This window comes from Schistocerca americana, chromosome X (genome assembly GCF_021461395.2).
Source record: "Schistocerca americana isolate TAMUIC-IGC-003095 chromosome X, iqSchAmer2.1, whole genome shotgun sequence".
NCBI classification, from domain to species: domain Eukaryota; kingdom Metazoa; phylum Arthropoda; class Insecta; order Orthoptera; family Acrididae; genus Schistocerca; species Schistocerca americana.
Genome location: NC_060130.1, coordinates 545440580 through 545458427, shown reverse-complemented (window position 1 = coordinate 545458427; position 17848 = coordinate 545440580). Strand labels below are relative to the sequence as shown.

General features: G+C 43.0%; 1 protein-coding gene across 1 annotated transcript; it reads left to right on the top strand.

The window, feature by feature from the left end:
• Positions 1 to 1383: 1383 nt before the first annotated feature.
• LOC124556147 (RYamide receptor-like) lies at positions 1384 to 17073 on the top strand. Its single transcript, XM_047130160.1, has 2 exons — positions 1384 to 1773; positions 16807 to 17073. Exons 1-2 carry the CDS (start codon positions 1384 to 1386, stop codon positions 17071 to 17073), a joined length of 657 nt encoding a protein of 218 aa, XP_046986116.1.
• The last annotated feature ends 775 nt before the right edge of the window (positions 17074 to 17848 follow it).

Below are 17848 nucleotides of genomic sequence, written 5' to 3'. Positions count from 1 at the left end.
TATACCCAGCGGACCTCTTCCAGGGACCTGTTTCACTGTGGTTAGCCAGGTTATACCTGTAATTTCATAAGTACAAACTTTTGTTACGAAATATTTTAGAGCTGGGCGAATTCTTTCACTATCAGAGACTCATCGTTTTTAATACCTCTCAAATATTTCATTACGGTATCCTGTGTAATGACCTGGATCTCCCCTTCTGGAATCAAATATTTCTGGTGTATTACTAATAATGTCATGCTGGATATGATAGTTCATGGAATCATAAAATTTTATGACTCTGATTCGATTTAGTCACATTTTTGCATTTCTCTTTAACAATCAGCACTCTCCAGGCTATTGCATTTCCAAGGAAAACCTGAAGTCCACAATGGAGAATCCTGAACCTTCACACAGAATGGCTGCCAACACAGCTCTCTTACTGAGCCATCCCCGGTATAGAGTCATTACAAATTCCATAATAACTGAGCCGCTTCTCGATTTTCTCTTCCCATTAATAGCACTTACAACGTCAGACTATTCTGCACTGACTGTATAACACAGCTTGTGTGCGAGAAATAGTTGTGAACAAGAGAAGGATAGATAGCACGCCAAGCATTAAACAACGAAAATCTCAAAAACTAATCATATTGCACAGTTTTAAGTAGAATTCTAGTCCAATTAAAAAAAACTAAAATGATGTATCACATCTGTTTGAAATACATAATACGTAAATGAACTAACAGCTACACAGAAACAGACAACACAATCCCTCATTAAACGCTGCCGTCAGACGGTTCTCTATATTTTTTTAGTTAACAATAATTTGCTTTTGGCTTACATACTTTTCACATCGTATCAATAATCTGGTTATGACTAGTCTTGTTTTTCTTGCAGGAATAATGCTTTATGCAGGTTCAATAATGATAGTAATGGTTTCTTTTCTTTCTTTTTCAGAATCATCCAGATCTGTTATCGCGAGATGTGTAGGAAAAATTAAGAAGATTTAAGAACCATCTCCCATACAAATGTGCTTTTGTGCGTACTTCATCGTTTGGATAAATAGGCTAAGAAGTCAACGAAACGAAACAGAGGACTTCCCTGAATCGAGGTTTAATCAGACGGAAGAGAGGAATACTACTGACAACATCTGTCCCGTTTGTTGGAATCCTGAAGAGTCAGGTGTACACGAACAATGTCAGGCGTACGAGATGCATGCTGTCGTCAGAACTGAGGTCCTGCGAGAGTCTTCACTGTGAACGGTCACCGATCTGAATCGTGAACGGACACCGTTTAACAATACTTCTCGAGAACGAAAAACAGTGAGTTTCGACTTCAGTAATTCTATTTCTTCTGTAAGTAGCAATATATATTTATACACGTTTATATACACCTGTAACAGTACCCATGGACAACTCTTACAAGATGGCGAGCTCAGACGTGGATTATTACGACACGGAGACCGTCACGGCGGACGATGACAGCTTGACCAATTCCACGACGAACATGTGCGAAATGCCAGGGTCCGCAGCACTGTCGTCGACACCGTTTGTGGCGCTCGTTGTCGTGTTGTACGGCGTCATAATGCTGGGGTCGGTGGTGGGCAACGGGCTCGTCGTGTACACCATCACGGGGAACAGAGCAATGCGCACAGTGACCAACCTGCTGCTGCTGAACCTCGCGCTGGGCGACCTGCTGCTTACGCTCGTGTGCATTCCCTTCGTCGCGCTGCCGGTGCTCATCTTGCAGCACTGGCCCTTCGGCCTGCTGCTGTGTCAGCTAGTCAGCTGCGTCCAGGTACCATCTCTTCCAGCTCCTTTCCAAACTAATTGCTTCCGCATCAGATTAGGGAGTCCAGAAGCGACTGTCCATTCAGGAATTCAAAATTATAGGCACACCAACTTTTCCTCTACTACGTGTATTAAGATTTCAAACGTTAAGGTACTTCGTGATATTACTGAGCTGCGAGGACATAAAGTGTTCTAATAGTCTATCTTGAAATAAAACTACTCCTCCCTTCCCTAAATTAATAACAAGCCCAACATTTACAGTAAAATTTGCTAATTTTAAGTTCATTACAAAGCTTCTATATTCCAGAATCATCGCCACCTTCATTTAAATCTTCTGATAGTTTGCGTACGATACCAGTGCTATTGGTCTTTCATTTTCTATTTGCAGAAACACACAACCGCGAAAAAATGCAACAACCTCCAGAACTGTGTTCAGTGACACCACGGTATAATATGCGCATACGCAGAGGTTGTAGTGTTAGTGATTTATTTTTCACAATCATCGGCGATCAGATGACGCTAAGAGGACTGCCCGTGCACCCTCTATTCTGACTCTGCAGGCAGTAACTGTGCTGAGTTTAGATATAAACAGTGTTAGCAACATTCATTCTAGGGTTCAACCACGGCCCATCAACGAGTATGTACACCTATTGGACAGCTTCAGTCAATTGAACGGTGTCGCACTGCGTGCCTGCGGAAAGTTGGATGGACATACCGACAGATTGCTACACGTGTTGAGCACAATGTATCGGCGGTGTGTCGCTGCTTTCAACAGAAGTCTGTGGAACATTCTCATACCTGTAGACCACTGTTTGGACGTCTGCATAGTACAGACACACGTCAAGATCGACGTTGGCCAAACGAACATCATCTACCGACGAAATCTCAGCGAATCAGGGATGATTAGGAAGCTCCTGCTGGCAGCAGGGTTAAGATGACGTGTGCCTCGGGGCAGGCAACTACTGACACCATGACACCGCCAAGCGTGGCTACTCTGGTGTCGTAAAACAGTCAAGTGGAGAGTGGAATGGCGCTCTGTGTTCTTCAGTGATGAGAGTAGTTTCTGCCTGCATGCGAGTGATGGACCTATACGCGTGTAACGTAGAACGGGTGAGATGCCTCCTCCAGAGTGCTTTCACCTCCTATCCCAGACTTCATGGTGTTGGAGGCCATTCAGTTACAACTTACGGTCATATCTGGTGTTTCTGCAGGGTAGAGTAGGCAGAGCAGTGTCCGCTACATTGAACAGGCTGCTATCCCCGTTCTACATTTTTTCGACAGGAAGATGGCATTCCTTTTCAGCAGTCCAGTGCACATCCACATATGGCTGCAGCGACGCAACATTCTCTTCGTCGTCCACAACTGCCCTGGCCAGCAAGATCACCAGATCTCTCGACAACTGGACGTTTAAGGGACACATTGAATTGGGAAATTACTCGACCTCAGTTGACACAGAAGACGGAAGATACATGGGACGATCCATCGCAGGGTGCCATTCACAACCTGTCCGCCCCCGCTAGCTGAGTGGTCAGCGCGACAGAATGTCAGTCCTAAGGGCTTGGGTTCGATTCCCGGCTGGGTCGGAGATTTTTTCAGCTAAGGGACTGGGTGTTGTGTGTCCTAATCATCATCATTTCATTCCTATCGACGCGCAAGTCGCCGAAGTGGCGTCAAATCGAAAGGCTTGCACCCGTCGAACGGTCTACCCGACGGAAGGTCCTAGTCACAAAACATTTTATTTATTCACAACCTTTATGATGGTCTGAATGCGAAAGTACACGGGCGTGTTACCGCCAAACAGAGTACACTGCATATTGATGCTACTGTCTGGGCATCCTTTTCCGTTATCTGTGTGTTTCATTCGATCTGAATTCCTTAATATATACTCCTACAACGACGAACTTCCTTTCACCTCACTTGTCGATAAAATCACCTTGTGCTTGAGGGTGTTCCATTTTTTTTCTGGCAATATAGATGACTGAAAAATGAGTAAGTTTATTACCTTAATATGGTGCCTAAAAGAAGAAATTAGCAAAAATGTTGAACAATATCCATGACACATGTCCGTTCACAATATAAGCGCGACCTGGACCCAAAAGTAACGAAACTGCTTGACTTACTGAAGGACATACGTAGTTTATTAATGTGCGACTGCTTTACGACTTAAAACTTTGTATTAAGACCGAGGGAAATGTTCTAGAAATCGATTGAAGCACCAATGGTGGACAAGCAGTCCACTGCACCAACATTCATGCGCTACTCTAAGATTTGTGTGCGTGATTTAACACAAAAAATTATACTAAAACAACGAATTTGTATATAAAATAACAGCAATGCTAAAGCCTTTTACGTATAAAATTGCCTGGTAGTAGACCAGAAAGGTCCACCAAACGCAGGAAGACCTACAGGTGATTAGTGCTTAATACAAAGACTGATTATTTGACTTAAAACGAAAAACAATGATATATTATTCAACTACAACGAGATCGATCACAAAACTCTCTAATCACTGATTCTTGAGTACCGTTCTTCATTTTGGAGCCGTTACCAAATGATTCAATTGGCTCTGAGCACTATGGGACTTAACATCTGAGGTCATCAGTCCCCTAGAACTTAGATCTACTTAAACCTAACTAACCTAAGGACATCACACACAGCCATGCACGAGGCAGGATTCGAACCTGCGACCGTAGCGGTCGCGCGGTTCCAGGCTGAAGCGAGGCCGTTACCATCAAACATATTATTATATGTTGCAGGAAAACACATGGATAAATATGAAAAATCACATGTAGATGCAGAGAGAAAATTCATAAAGTAATTATTTAGCTATAATTTTCAGCTTACTTGTGGCCAGTTTTAACAGTTTTAAAGTAATTTATGTTATCTGTGCACCTTCCTTCCTACACTTTTCACTTTATGTATTCTTTTATTTTAAAATCTTTTAGTATGTTATTGCTACATTTGAATAATAGCTTTTACACTCTTTTTTTTAACTCATATTTAGGCTGTCTTATTCAAAGTATTTCACCAGCTATACCCCTTGTCAGTTTTTCCCTGGTACGTGAAACTCGATTAACGAGATGAATTAATACATAAGAAAATTCAGTGTTTGTTTCTGCTCATAGATCTGAAACTGTTATTCTAAGCAACGGTACAAGAGTTTCTTCGCTCTTCAACCTATAAATGTTATAATTAAATTTTGATTGTGTCTCATTTGTTTTTCATACATTGTACAGCTTATTTCTCTGGTTTACTATTGTTTTCATTTACTTTTCCGTTCTTTACATTTACCTTTCTGTTCATGTGACTCTAACGACCGTTGTCTGATGGTATGGGAAATATTTATTCTGATTAGGAACTATTTTGACAAAGGAGTGCTACCGGTACGGAGATCCTGGGTTCTACTCCAGTGACAGCCTCGGAATTTTCTATGGTGGGGTGGTGTAATTAGATAGACTAATTGTCGTATAACTTTGTCTGCTGGGAAATAACCTAGGGGTTAAGCGACCTTAAACGGAAATTCTGTCTTTATTTGAATCCATTGCGAACCTTTTCATAGTGAAAAGTGAGCGTTCTTCTGTAAGTCTAACACTTTTAGTACACCTGACTGATGAGAGCCTGCGTAATATAGTGTTGTGTTTGTGTTCTTAGTGGTGGTGGTGGTGGTGGCGTTGGTAACAGTGGTGAGAATAAACGAGGTAGAGGGTGAAAACTGTTATCTGCACAATGGGTATACCTCTCGATCTCAACGACGTCGTCCGATGGACGGGTCTTCGTCAGCGGTGTTTCCTCTCTCCATGAGCGTAACGGCGAGCTTTGTAATTTAACACAGGACACTTGCGCGGAATTTGGCAATGACGCACTTTACGTTACTGCCTCTACTCTCTTCATCGGCCAAATATTGGCGGTGAAATTTCCTTCTGCCACCATTATTTGAAGTCACTATCTCTGAGTTGTACACCAGCGTACAAAAATGCGTTAGTGGCCTTGGTTTCGGATTCGGGAAATTTTAGTACGATCTTTCTCGGCAACCCGAATAGTGAAGCTACTTGCACTAACAATCAGCTACATTCACTTGAAAACAGAGTAACTGCCGTCAAACCGAAAGATTCTAAAGTGTCTTACTTAAATTCTCACTACATTTACTTGTTTGTGAGTCTTCTGCCCACCAACTGTTATGTGGTTGTGTCACTACAAAACGTTCCTAATAGATGTTCTAGTTGTATGACAGTTGTTCAAAATGGTTCAAATGGCTCTGAGCACTATGCGACTTAACACAGTCCGAGCTTGTGCTCCGACTGTAATGACATCGATGTTGACGGGACGTTAAACCCAATCTCCCTTCCTTCCTAATTTAGTTAAGACACTGGCAGAAGGTTCATCCAACCCCTTTCTCACTAGTTCTTTACCGTTCCACTCTCGAACAGCGCTCGGGAAAAGGGAACACTGAATTGTCTTTGTAAGTGTCACTGTTGGAGGAGAAAGCTGGAGACTGAAATTTCGTGAAGAGATCTCAGCACATCATAAAACACCTTTGTTTTAATAATTTACACTCCAACTCACGTATCACATTCACGACAAATTCCTCTATTTCATGACAGTACAAAACAAGCTGCCCTGCTTTGAACTTTTTCGATGTCCTCTGTCAATCCTATCCTTCTAAAAGCGTAGTGGAGGCAGTCTCTTTGCCGGCCACTGTGGCCGAGCAGTTCTAGGCGCTTCGGTCCGGAACCGCGCTGCTGCTACGGTTGCAGGTTCGAATCCTGCCTCGGGCATGAATGTGTGTGATGTTCTTAGGTTAGTCAGGTTTAAGTACTTCTATGTCTATGGGACTGATGACCTCAGATGTTAAGTCTCATAGTGCTTAGAGCCATTTGAACCATTTTAAGAGTCTCTTTAGTGGATTTGTTGCATTTCCTAAACGTTATCCAGTTATTTGACGGTGTCGTCTGCAAACAGCTTCTAAGTGCCAGGGACTTAACTACTGTATGTACTTCCATACTAAATGTTTGGTCGGCGCAGCACCATGGAGCACCATCCAATATTTATCAACCGTTGTAGAGATATTCATCAAACTACGTGTATTAAATTATTAAACTGTCATTCCGTTCGTAGCTGATAACCCATCAACATCATCAGTATGAGATGTGAGTCCCACGCACACCAATACTCTCTCGCATTTGTTGTGGCATAGAATAAACAGCCCTCAAAAGCCATATTGAGAAATTTCTTGTCATGCCTAATCCGCATATTGTGTGATTTAATGAAGACTTTTGGCTGATGACTGGTGTGAGAGCATTCGTTTTCTGAACGAATCTGAGACATGTTCTGTGGGTGACGGTTCAGGGAACTGGGCAGGGCAGTGAAGGATCGTTACAATCAAATGGAACTATATGGTTCCAGAGACCTTTCAACTTTCAGACATCTATAAACATCTATCAGTCTCAAACAATCCCGGCCGTGGGACAAATTTTCATTCGTTGCTTCAGCCTGCTTATATACATCATAGATCTTTACAGTCTTCAAGGCAGAAGCTTTTAGCAGTCTTGACACAAACCGGTGATAGCTCAGTCTTCCTTTAAAAATTACCAAATCAGTGGTGTAGTCATACCCAAAAGCTCCCCAAACCATGATTCCAGGAGTTGAAAATATATGGGTCTCTAGAATCTCTGCTTCTTGTACCCTTTCCCCATGGCGTTTAAGGGGACTTCAGCATCGATCTGACGGCCTCAAAACAGAAGTGAGTCTCATCGGCGAAACCCACAGAATGATACTCGATGTCCCAGTAGACGCCGACTCTATATTGTGCAAGTCTCTGCTGTCTGTGGAATATTGGTAGCGTTAAATGGCACATTAAAATTTTATATCTCAACCCGGCTTCCCGTAATCTCTTCCCGATGGTTTGTAGTATCCTCTGCCCGGATTTCGGCTATTGCTGTCCGTCTATACCTCACAGTCCTTCGAACAGTGCTAAGATCTTCTAATGGTGTAGTTCTTTTGGAAGGAGACATACATACTTCTCTTGTCACATCGTTGTCCTGATGCCATTTCATCACCACTCATTCTGCAGTCGCTGTATGAAAACAAGCTATCTGTGCGATCCGTTGGTATGATGCTATCACGTCCATCGTGTTAGTGATTCTACCTACTTCAAAATCCAAAAGATAGCGTTAAGCTCTGCTCACGTTCGTGCTCATCCTCATGATCATGCTCTGCGCTTGCTATATACCCGTCTCCAACTGAAAATTTCCAGTAATGTTAGACACACCCAACAGCCATCAAACATTCAGGCCGTTGTTAATCTATAGGAAAGGCTTTTTTTCTCTAGTGAAAGCACGTTCTTATAAGGATTACATTTTAATGGCCATATTCCAATCCAAAGGTTTATAACAGGTGGTCATAATTAAAGTTCAGCTATTCAGAGAGGTCCAGTGTGCGCTGTAATTATGGTATGACAGCAAAACTTGGTAGATATGCTAATGCTGAACCGTATTACGGTGGAAAAAAATTAGTTCCAATTTTGGCCATTTGGTGCAAATGAGGCGTCGTACAGCATCTCATCGACGTCTCCAGTGCTCATATTGAACAATTTTTTTAAGAGGTGGTTAATAATAAATTTAACATTATGTCTTTCTCACTTGTTTGACCTTTTTTGGTCACGTCCCGTTCCTATTTCATTACATATGGAAACAGTCCTGTGCGTCTTTCTTGCATTCACAGTACCAGATTTGCAACTGGTGGTCAAACTTGCAACTAATTTCAACCCAGTGTAAATCGGTTCCTCAATAGTGCATTAGAATATCTACCCAGTTTCACTGCCATATTTGAAGTACAGCCGGCTGGTAAATACTGTATTATCAGTATGGTAGCGTATAGTCAAGGTTTTCATAGTATAACATTTTGAATTTCTGTCAGTATGTGTAACCACGATGCACACATAATCTACTGCACAAATAATTAAGGAACAGAGGGACGCAACATAATTAAATGAGGTCCTGGGCCCAGCTACTGGTCGTATCTTTACATATCGTGTTAACTCGCCTAATCTGTGGGTGCCGGTACTTACAGGTGGCAGTCCATAAAGTTTTTATTACGACCCTGAAAAAATAAAGTTACATGATCAAAGAAGTGATCATTATAATTTTATAGCTGCCTCACGCATGTACTTCACTTTATCAGTCTACCGCTCCATTTTTATTACTTTTTATTGATTACAGGTTTCGACAGACCTGTGATGTCAACATTGATCTTGTAACATTTTAACAGAATGATAGAATCTGGAGAAACGAATTAAAATATGTGCCGCAGCCGGGACTTTAACGCAGGTCTCCCTCTCACTAGGTAGATGGGCTAACCACTACAACATCGAAGCAGTATGGTTAACACAAAGTGATGTTGCGTCATTTGACAGTAAAAGGTACCAAGGACCATCAGTAAGTCAAACATAAAATATTACAAATATAAAACACAAATCATATTGTTCTGATGTTCTACCACACTCGTTCACGTAACTTTACAATAGCAACTGAGCTAGCGCGCTATTCAGGTTTGCAAAGATCATTAACTTGTGTTAATATGTTACAAGATCCGGTGATGACAGCACAGATCTGTCGAAACCATTGATCAATAAAGAGATTTACAGGTAATTTTAGCAAACCTGATTTTTTAAGAATAATATAAAAATTCAGATCGCCCCCCAACAGTTGACACAATGTCAAACGTATACAGGGTGAATGACACAAACCATACACCGCAAATGTTACGGAAATGCTATTGATGTGCGATTTTCACAGAATGTATTGGCAGTCATGGGCTCATATTGTTAGCCAATCAGCAAATTGTTATAATCCTTAGAACCAGTATTTTTGTACAAACATACACTTTTTTAAACGGAACAGTGCCTACTGGCATTAACAGACCAAAATTACGGTAAATTAGAATGTAAGTGGTGTTAGTTGCAGGATTCTAGTGAGAGTCGTTTACGAGATATCATATTTTGAAAAGTTCCCACACACTAGATAACAACACAAATGCATACGCAAGTTATGTGGATTCTGACCAGTAACAACACAACTGACCATCACAGGATGTGTCCATAATGACCATCGGCAGCGGTAGTACACACTCCGTGTCTGGTATGGAACGATTGCTGCACATGTGCTAGCATTTCACCGAAGACGTCAGAACAGGCTGCACAAATACGTCCTTGCATATCATCGGGTGTAGTTGGAATGTCCTTGTAGACAGCGTCTTTCAGCTTCACCACAGAAATAAGGCTACAAGAGTGAAATTCGGGAAACGGGCCAGCCAAGGTACAGGCTGTCTACATCTACATGATTACTCTGGAATTCACATTTAAGTGCTTGGCAGAGGGTTCATCGAACCACAATCATACTATCTCTCTACCATTCCACTCCCGAAAAGCGCGGGAAGAACAAACACCTAAGCCTTTCTGTTTGAGCTCTGATTTATTTTATTTTGATGATCATTCCTACCTATGTAGGTTGGGCTCAACAAAATATTTTCGCATTCGGAAGAGAAAGTTGGTGACTGAAAATTCGTAAATAGATATCGCTGCGACGAAAAACGTCACGTATCATATCTGCCACACTCTCTCCCCTATTACGAGATGATACAAAACGAGCTGCCCTTTTTTGCACCCTTTCGAGGTCCTCCGTCAATCCCACCTGGTGAGGATCCCACACCGCGCAGCAATATTCTAACAGAGGACGAACGAGTGTAATGTAAGCTGTCTCTTTAGTGGACTTGTTGCATCTTCTAAGTGTCCTGCCAATGAAACGCAACCTTTGGCTCGCCTTCCCCACGTATTATCTATGTGGTCTTTCCAACTGAAGTTGTTCGTAATTTTAACACCGCGGTACTTAGTTGAATTGACAGCCTTGAGAATTGTACTATTTATCGAATAATCGAATTCCAACGGATTTCTTTTGGAACTCATGTGGATTACCTCAAACTTTTCGTTACTTAGCGTCAAATGCCACCTGCCACACCATGCAGCAATCTTTTCTAAATCGCTTTGCAAACTGATACTGGTCTTCGGATGACCTTACTAGACGGTAAATTACAGCATCATCTGCGAACAACCTAAGAGAACTGCTCAGATTTATCACCCAAGTCATTTATATAGATCAGGAACAGCAGAGGTCCCAGGACGCTTCCCTGGGGAACATCTGATATCACTTCAATTTTACTCGACGATATGCCGTCCATTACTACGAGCTGCGACCTTCCTGACAGGAAATCACGAATCCAGTCGCACAACTGAGACGATACCCCATAGGACCGCAGCTGGATTATAAGTTGCTTGTGAGGAACGGTGTCAAAAGCTTTCCGGAAATCTAGAAATACGGAATCAGCTTGAGATCCCCTGTCGATAGCGGCCATTACTTCGTGCGAATAAAGAGCTAGCTGCGTTGCACAAGAACGATGTTTTCTGAAACCATGCTGATTGCGTGTCAATAGATCGTTCCCTTCAAGGTGATTCATAATGTTTGAATACAGTATATGCTCCAAAACCCTACTGCAAACCGACGTCAATGATATAGGTCTGTAGTACGTCCAATCCAACGGTTTGGAAACAATTTCTGAAGACATGCTGTAGTACTTCGTGCACTGTGGGCTTGGCAGCCATCTTTGTGTGTAGAGGAACGTCTTCTAACATGCTTGGAAGACGGTCTGTTAGGAGGCTGCGATACATGCGCGTGTTCCGTCTTGTCTATGAAAAACTGGCCTATGAGCTAACGGTTCACTATCCCACCCCACATGTTTGCAGTCCATGGACGCTGGCATTCTACCTGACGAAGCTAGCTGGGATTGTCAACAGACCAGTTGTGCATGTTTCGGCGGTTTTCCCGGCTGTGGTTGGTAGATATGGCTTCATCACTCAAAAAGATATTTATTTATTTACCGATACCTGTGTAGTTACTAGACCATTTTTCTAATTTCTTGAGTGTTCGAGTGCCTGCTAGGTACAACCTTTTATTTTAATAACAGTGTAGCATACTGTACAGTTGTTGCTATCGACCCTTATATCGACCCTTAGATCTTACAGGCTTTTGTTTGTTTTGGTTAGTATAGCTCAGTGTCGTTTAGACCATTAGTGAGAGAGCACTTCGAATTCCTGCTGCTAATAAAGTGAGTACACTGCTTGTTTTTTGTATATTTTTATGAGCTTCAAACGGGAGCGACTCCAGTAATGGATAGGAACTGTGATTGCTGTGTACAGATGCGAGCTGAGGTGGTGATCCTTCGCTCACAGCTCCAGGCTGCATTGGCTTCTGCCACACAGCTTGAGGCTGCTGCCAAGGGGCATCACTGTGGGGGTCGGACCCGGGGATGTGAGAGACGTCGAGCACGTCCCCCGTGTCCCGTGTCCCCTGTTCGGTCCGCTGCTGTGGCCGCCCAGGGTACTTCCTGCACTGAGGTTGACCCCTCACCCGTGGTCGAGTGGGTGATCATTACATAGTCTGGCAGGCAGCGAAAAACTTTCCGAGGGGCCGATCGTAGGGCCTCCCCGGTTCATTTGACGAACAGGTTACAGGCGTTATCTGTGGCTGACGCTGTCCCTGAGCCAGATGCAGTCGTCCACCCTGTTCCAGAGAAAGCTTCTCAGCCCACAAAGTCTGGGCGTTCACAGACGGTTGGTTTGCTGGTGGTTGGGAGCTCCAACGTTAGGCGCGTAATGGGGCCCCTTAGGAAAATGGCTCCCAACGAGGGGAAGGAAGCCATTGTGCACTCCGTGTGCATACCGGGGGGAGTCATTCCGGATGTGGTCCTTTGGTGCAGAGCCGAGTGGAGGGTCTGAATCAGAGGCTCAGGTGGCTCTGTGACCGTGTAGGCTGAGGGCCTCAGGGAACCATAGAAAGGGCGTCCGTCTAAAAGGGGGCACGTAAAACACAGCAAGTTAGTTGTAGAAACGATCGGTATTGTAGTTGTAAATTGTCGTAGCTGTGTTGGGGAAGAACCAGTGCTCCAATCCCTAATAGAAAGCACTGAAGCTCAAATAGTTATAGGTACAGAAAGCTGGCTAAAGCCGGAAGTAAGTTCAAAGAGGGGTTCAAAGGGCCCTAAGCACTGTGGAACTAAGTCCCCTAGACTTAGAACTACTTAAACCTAACTAACCCAAAGACATCACACACATCCATGCCCAAGGCTAGATTCGAACCTGCGTCCATAGCAGCAGCGCGGTTCTGGACTGAAGCGCCTAGAACCGCTTGGTGACAGTGGCCGGAGGAAGTAAGTTCAGCAGAAATTTTTTCAGTGTTCGGAAAGGACAGATTAAATACAATTGGTGGTGGAGTATTTATTGCTGTCAGAAGTAGTTTGCCTTCTGGTGAAATTGAAGTAGATAGTTCTTGCGAAATAGTATGGGTTGAGTTTACACTTAACAATCAGATTAAACTATTAATTGGGTCGTTTTACCGGCCGCCCGACTCAGAAGATATAGTTGCTGTACAGTTCAAAGAAAACTTGAGTCTCGTTGCAAATAGGTACCCCATTCATACAATTATGGTTGGTGGTGACTTTAATCTGCCCTCGATATGCTGAAAAAATTATACGTTTAAAGACGGCGGCAGGCATAAAACGTCATCCGAAATTGTACTGTATGCATTCTCAGAAAATTATTTTGAACAATTAGTCCATGAGCCCACTCGAAACATAAATGTTTGCGAAAGCATACTTGACCTCTTAGCAACAAATAATCTTGGACAAATAGTGAGTATCGTGACGAATACAGGGATTAGCGACCACAAGGCAGTAGCTGCTAGGCTGAATACCGTAACTCCTACAACCATCAAAAAGAAACGCAAAGTATATCTATTTAAAAAAGCTGATAAAAATGCTCTTAACACCGTTTTACAAGACAGTCTGCACTCCTTCCGATCTGATCATGTGAGCATAGAAAAGTTGTGGAATGATTTCATAAAGATAGTATCGACAGCAATTAGGAGATATATACCACATAAATCAATAAGTGATGGTACTGAACCCCCATGGTATACAAAACGGGTCAGATCGCTGTTGAAGAAGCAGCAGAAAAAGCATGCCAAATTTAAAAGAACGCAAAATCCCGTAGACTGGCAAAGTATTGCAGCAGTTCGAAATATAGCGCGTACTTCAATGCGAGATCCCTTCAATAATTTCCACAACGAAACTCTGCCTCGAAATCGGGCAGAAAGCCCAAACAGATTCTGGTCATACGTAAAGCACACCAGTGGCAAGGCGCAATCAATATCTCCACTGCGCGATAACAACGGTAAAGTCACTGATGACAGTGCCTCTAAAGCAGAGTTATTAAACACGATTTTCCGAAGCTCCTTCACCAAAGAAGACGAAGTAAATATTTGTGAATTCCAATCAAGAACAACTGCTACAATGAGAAACATATAAATAGATATCCTCGGTGTTGCAAAGCAGCTTAAATTACTTAACAAAAGCAAGGCTTCCTGTCCATATCGTATACCAGTCAGGTTTCTCTCAGAGTATGCTGATACAATAGCTCCATGTTTCGCAATTATATACAACCGCTCGCTCACGGAAAGATCCGTACCTAAAGACTGGAAAATTGCTCAAGTCACACCAATACCCAAAAAAGGAAGTAGGAATAATCCGTCGAATTGCAGGTCCGTATCACTAACGTCGATTTGCAGTAGCGTTGGGTTGATTTGGGAGGAAGAGACCAAACTGCGAGGTCATCGGTCTCATCAGAATAGGGAAGGATGGGGAAGGAAGTCGGCCGTGTCCTTTTAAAGGAACCATGCTGGCATTTACCTGAAGCGATTTAGGGAAATCACGGAAAACCTGAATCAGGATAGCCGGACGCGGGATTGAACCGTCGTCCTCCCGAACGCGAGTCCAGTGTGCTAACCACTGCGCCACCTCGCTCGGTGATTTGCAGTAGGGTTTTGGAACATATACTGTATTCGAACATTATGAAGTACCTCGACGAAAACGATTTATTGACACGTAGTCAGCACTGATTCAGAAAATATCGTTCTTGTGAAACACAACTAGCCGTTTATACTCATGAAGTAATGGGTCCTATCGACAGGGGATGTCAAATTGATTCCATATTTTTACATTTCCAGAAGGCTTTCGACACCGTTCCTCACAAGCGTCTTCTAACCAATCTGCGTGCCTATGGAATATCGCCTCAGTTGTGCGACTGGATCGTGATTTCCTATCATAAAGGTCACAGTTCGTAGTAATAGACGGAAAGTCGTAGAGGAAAACAGAAATAATATCCGGCGTTCCCCAAGGAAGTGTTATAGGCCCTCTATTGTTCCTGATCTACATTAACGACATAGGAGACAATCTCAGTAGCCGTCTTAGATTGTTTGCAGATGATGCTGTCATTTACTGTCTTGTAAAGTCATCAGAGGGCCAAAACGAATTGCAAAATGATTTACATAAGTTATCTGTATGGTGCGAAAAGTGGCAATTGACTCTGAATAAAGAAAAGTGTGAAGTTACTCAAATGAGTACTAAAAGAAATCCGCTAAATTTAGATTACGCGACAAGTCACACAAATCTGAAGGCTGCAAATTCAACTAAATAGTTAGGGATTACAATTACAAATACCCTAAATTGGAACGATCACATAGATAATGTGGGTAGAGCTAACCAAAGACTGCGATTCATTGGCAGAACATTTAGAAGGTGCAATAGGTCTACTAAAGAGACTGCTTACACCACGCTTGTCCACCATATTCTAGCGTATTGCTGTGCGGTGTGGGATCCGCGTCAGATGGGACTGACGGATGACATCGAACAAGTACAAAGAAGGGCAGCTCGCTTTGTATTATCGTGAAGCATGGGATATAGTGCCACAGACATGATACGTGAGTAGGAGTAGTTATCATTAAAATAATGGCGTTTTACGTTGCGAAGGTATCTTCTCACGAAATTTCAATCACCAATTTTCTCCTCCGATTGCGAAAACATTCTGTTGGCACCCACCTCCATACGGAGAAATTGTCATCACGATAAAATAAGAGAAATCAGGACTCGTACAGAAAAATTTAAATGCTCGTTTTTGCCGCGCGCTGTTCGAGAGTGTGACGGTAGAGAGACAGCTTGAAGGTGGTTCATTGAACCCTCTGCCAGGCACTTTACTGTTAATAGCAGAGTAATCACCTAGATGAAGATGTGGATACATCTGGATTATCCTGCCATAATGCCTATGTACAGAAGCTAACACGATTCGCATAACCGTTTCCGTGCAGTTCTTGATGGACAAAGATGTAATGGTGATAAACTATGTCTATGGAGAATGTGTAGGACAGCCAACGTGGAGATCAACTGCAACAGCAGCAAGAACATTAATTACCCCGCTTCCGCCGTCAATCGTTTCCTTCTGTTACGTTGTTTTGGTGTTACACTAACACTGGTTGAAGACGCTGATAAATAATTGCCGAGATGGTTGACATCTATTGTTACTACACTCTCCATACATCATGAGCATATCGGGTTTATCTGCACTGGTAAATCCCACCGTGCAATCACGAACTATGGCTTGGACTGTCACACACTAATTGACTAGCAAGTCGCAGTGCACTAAAGCCACACACAGGCATACTGCAACCAAACATAACAGCATCGTACCTAGCAACTATGCAGGATGAATGACACAAGCAAGTGTCGGAGTGGAAACTTTTCAAAATACGTCTTGTAAACGACTCGCACTAGATTCCTGCAACAAACACCACTGACATTCTAATTTAACCTACTTTTAGTTTGTTTATGTCAATAAGCAAAGTGTATGTTTACACAAAAAATATATTTTCTAAGTGTTATTACGGTCTGTTTATTGGCTAACAATACGAGCCCCTGACTACCAATCCGTTCTGCGATAACCGCACATCAATAGCCCTCTCCATTTCCGCAAGACTTGCGGCGCAAGTTTCAGGTGATTCACCGTGTGTATGACGGTCTTCATGGCGCTTTCGTTCAAGTGGTTTGGGAGTAGAGGCACTGGCCCTACAGGTGGAGAGAAGAGACCGCGGTGTTTTCTGCGCAGGGTATCGGCGTGCTGGTGAGCGCGTACACGCTGATCGCAGTGAGCGGGGACCGCTACCGGGCTCTACGCTGGCCACTGCGCGCGCGGCTTGAGGTTCGCGGTGCGCTGCGTTTCATGGTCTGCATCTGGTTGGCCGCCGCCATCACAGCTGCGCCCATCGGCATCACGTCTCAGCTCTCGCAGCCGACCGAGTGGCATCAGACCTGTAGCCGGTTTATGTGCCGCGAGGAGTGGGCCAACGAGAGTCACCGCTACGCCTACACGTAAGTCACTGCACCTCGCCCGCTTCATGCACTTTTGTGTAAACGTTACGTCCGGTCGAGAAAAGAGCAAAATGAAGATAGGGAGAGAAGATGAACAATAAACATTAATCGATAATCAAACGTAAAATTATGAAACTTTTAAAATCTTTCTATCAAAATTTATATAACTTTAAAAAATTTTCAATATAGTATCTTGATCGCATTTAACATTAATTTTTTTTACAAAGTGATGACCAGTTTCAGTAGCTAGTATACTATCTTCAGATCACACGTAGTATTATAAATGCACTTGCAGTGTACAGTACAGTTGCATCGTCCATAAGGTTCCCATTTTAGTACCTAAGGTACAATATGCTACGTATAGACACGCTATCTGTGACAGCAGTTGAAACAAAAGGCTTGTATAGCGTCATAAAAAATTTTAAACATTGAAACGTCGATATAATTATTTCCGTTACAGTAGGAACTGCAAGCAGAGATTTACCATGTAAGCTGCACTTGAAGTCAAACGTAAAACATAAAAATTTATAAATATAGAAACAAAAAAACAAAAAACACAGTAACAAAAACCATGGCATACATCCTAATTGCGTGTCGGACCTTCTTTTGCCCGGCACAGTCCAGCAGGTGTGGATTCGACAAGTCCCCTGCAGAAATATTGAGTCATGCTGCATCTATAGTTGTCCATAACTGCAAAAGCGTTGCCTGTGCAGGATTTTGTCCACGAACTGACATCTTGATTATGCCCCGTAAACGTTCGATGGGCGATCTGGATGGCC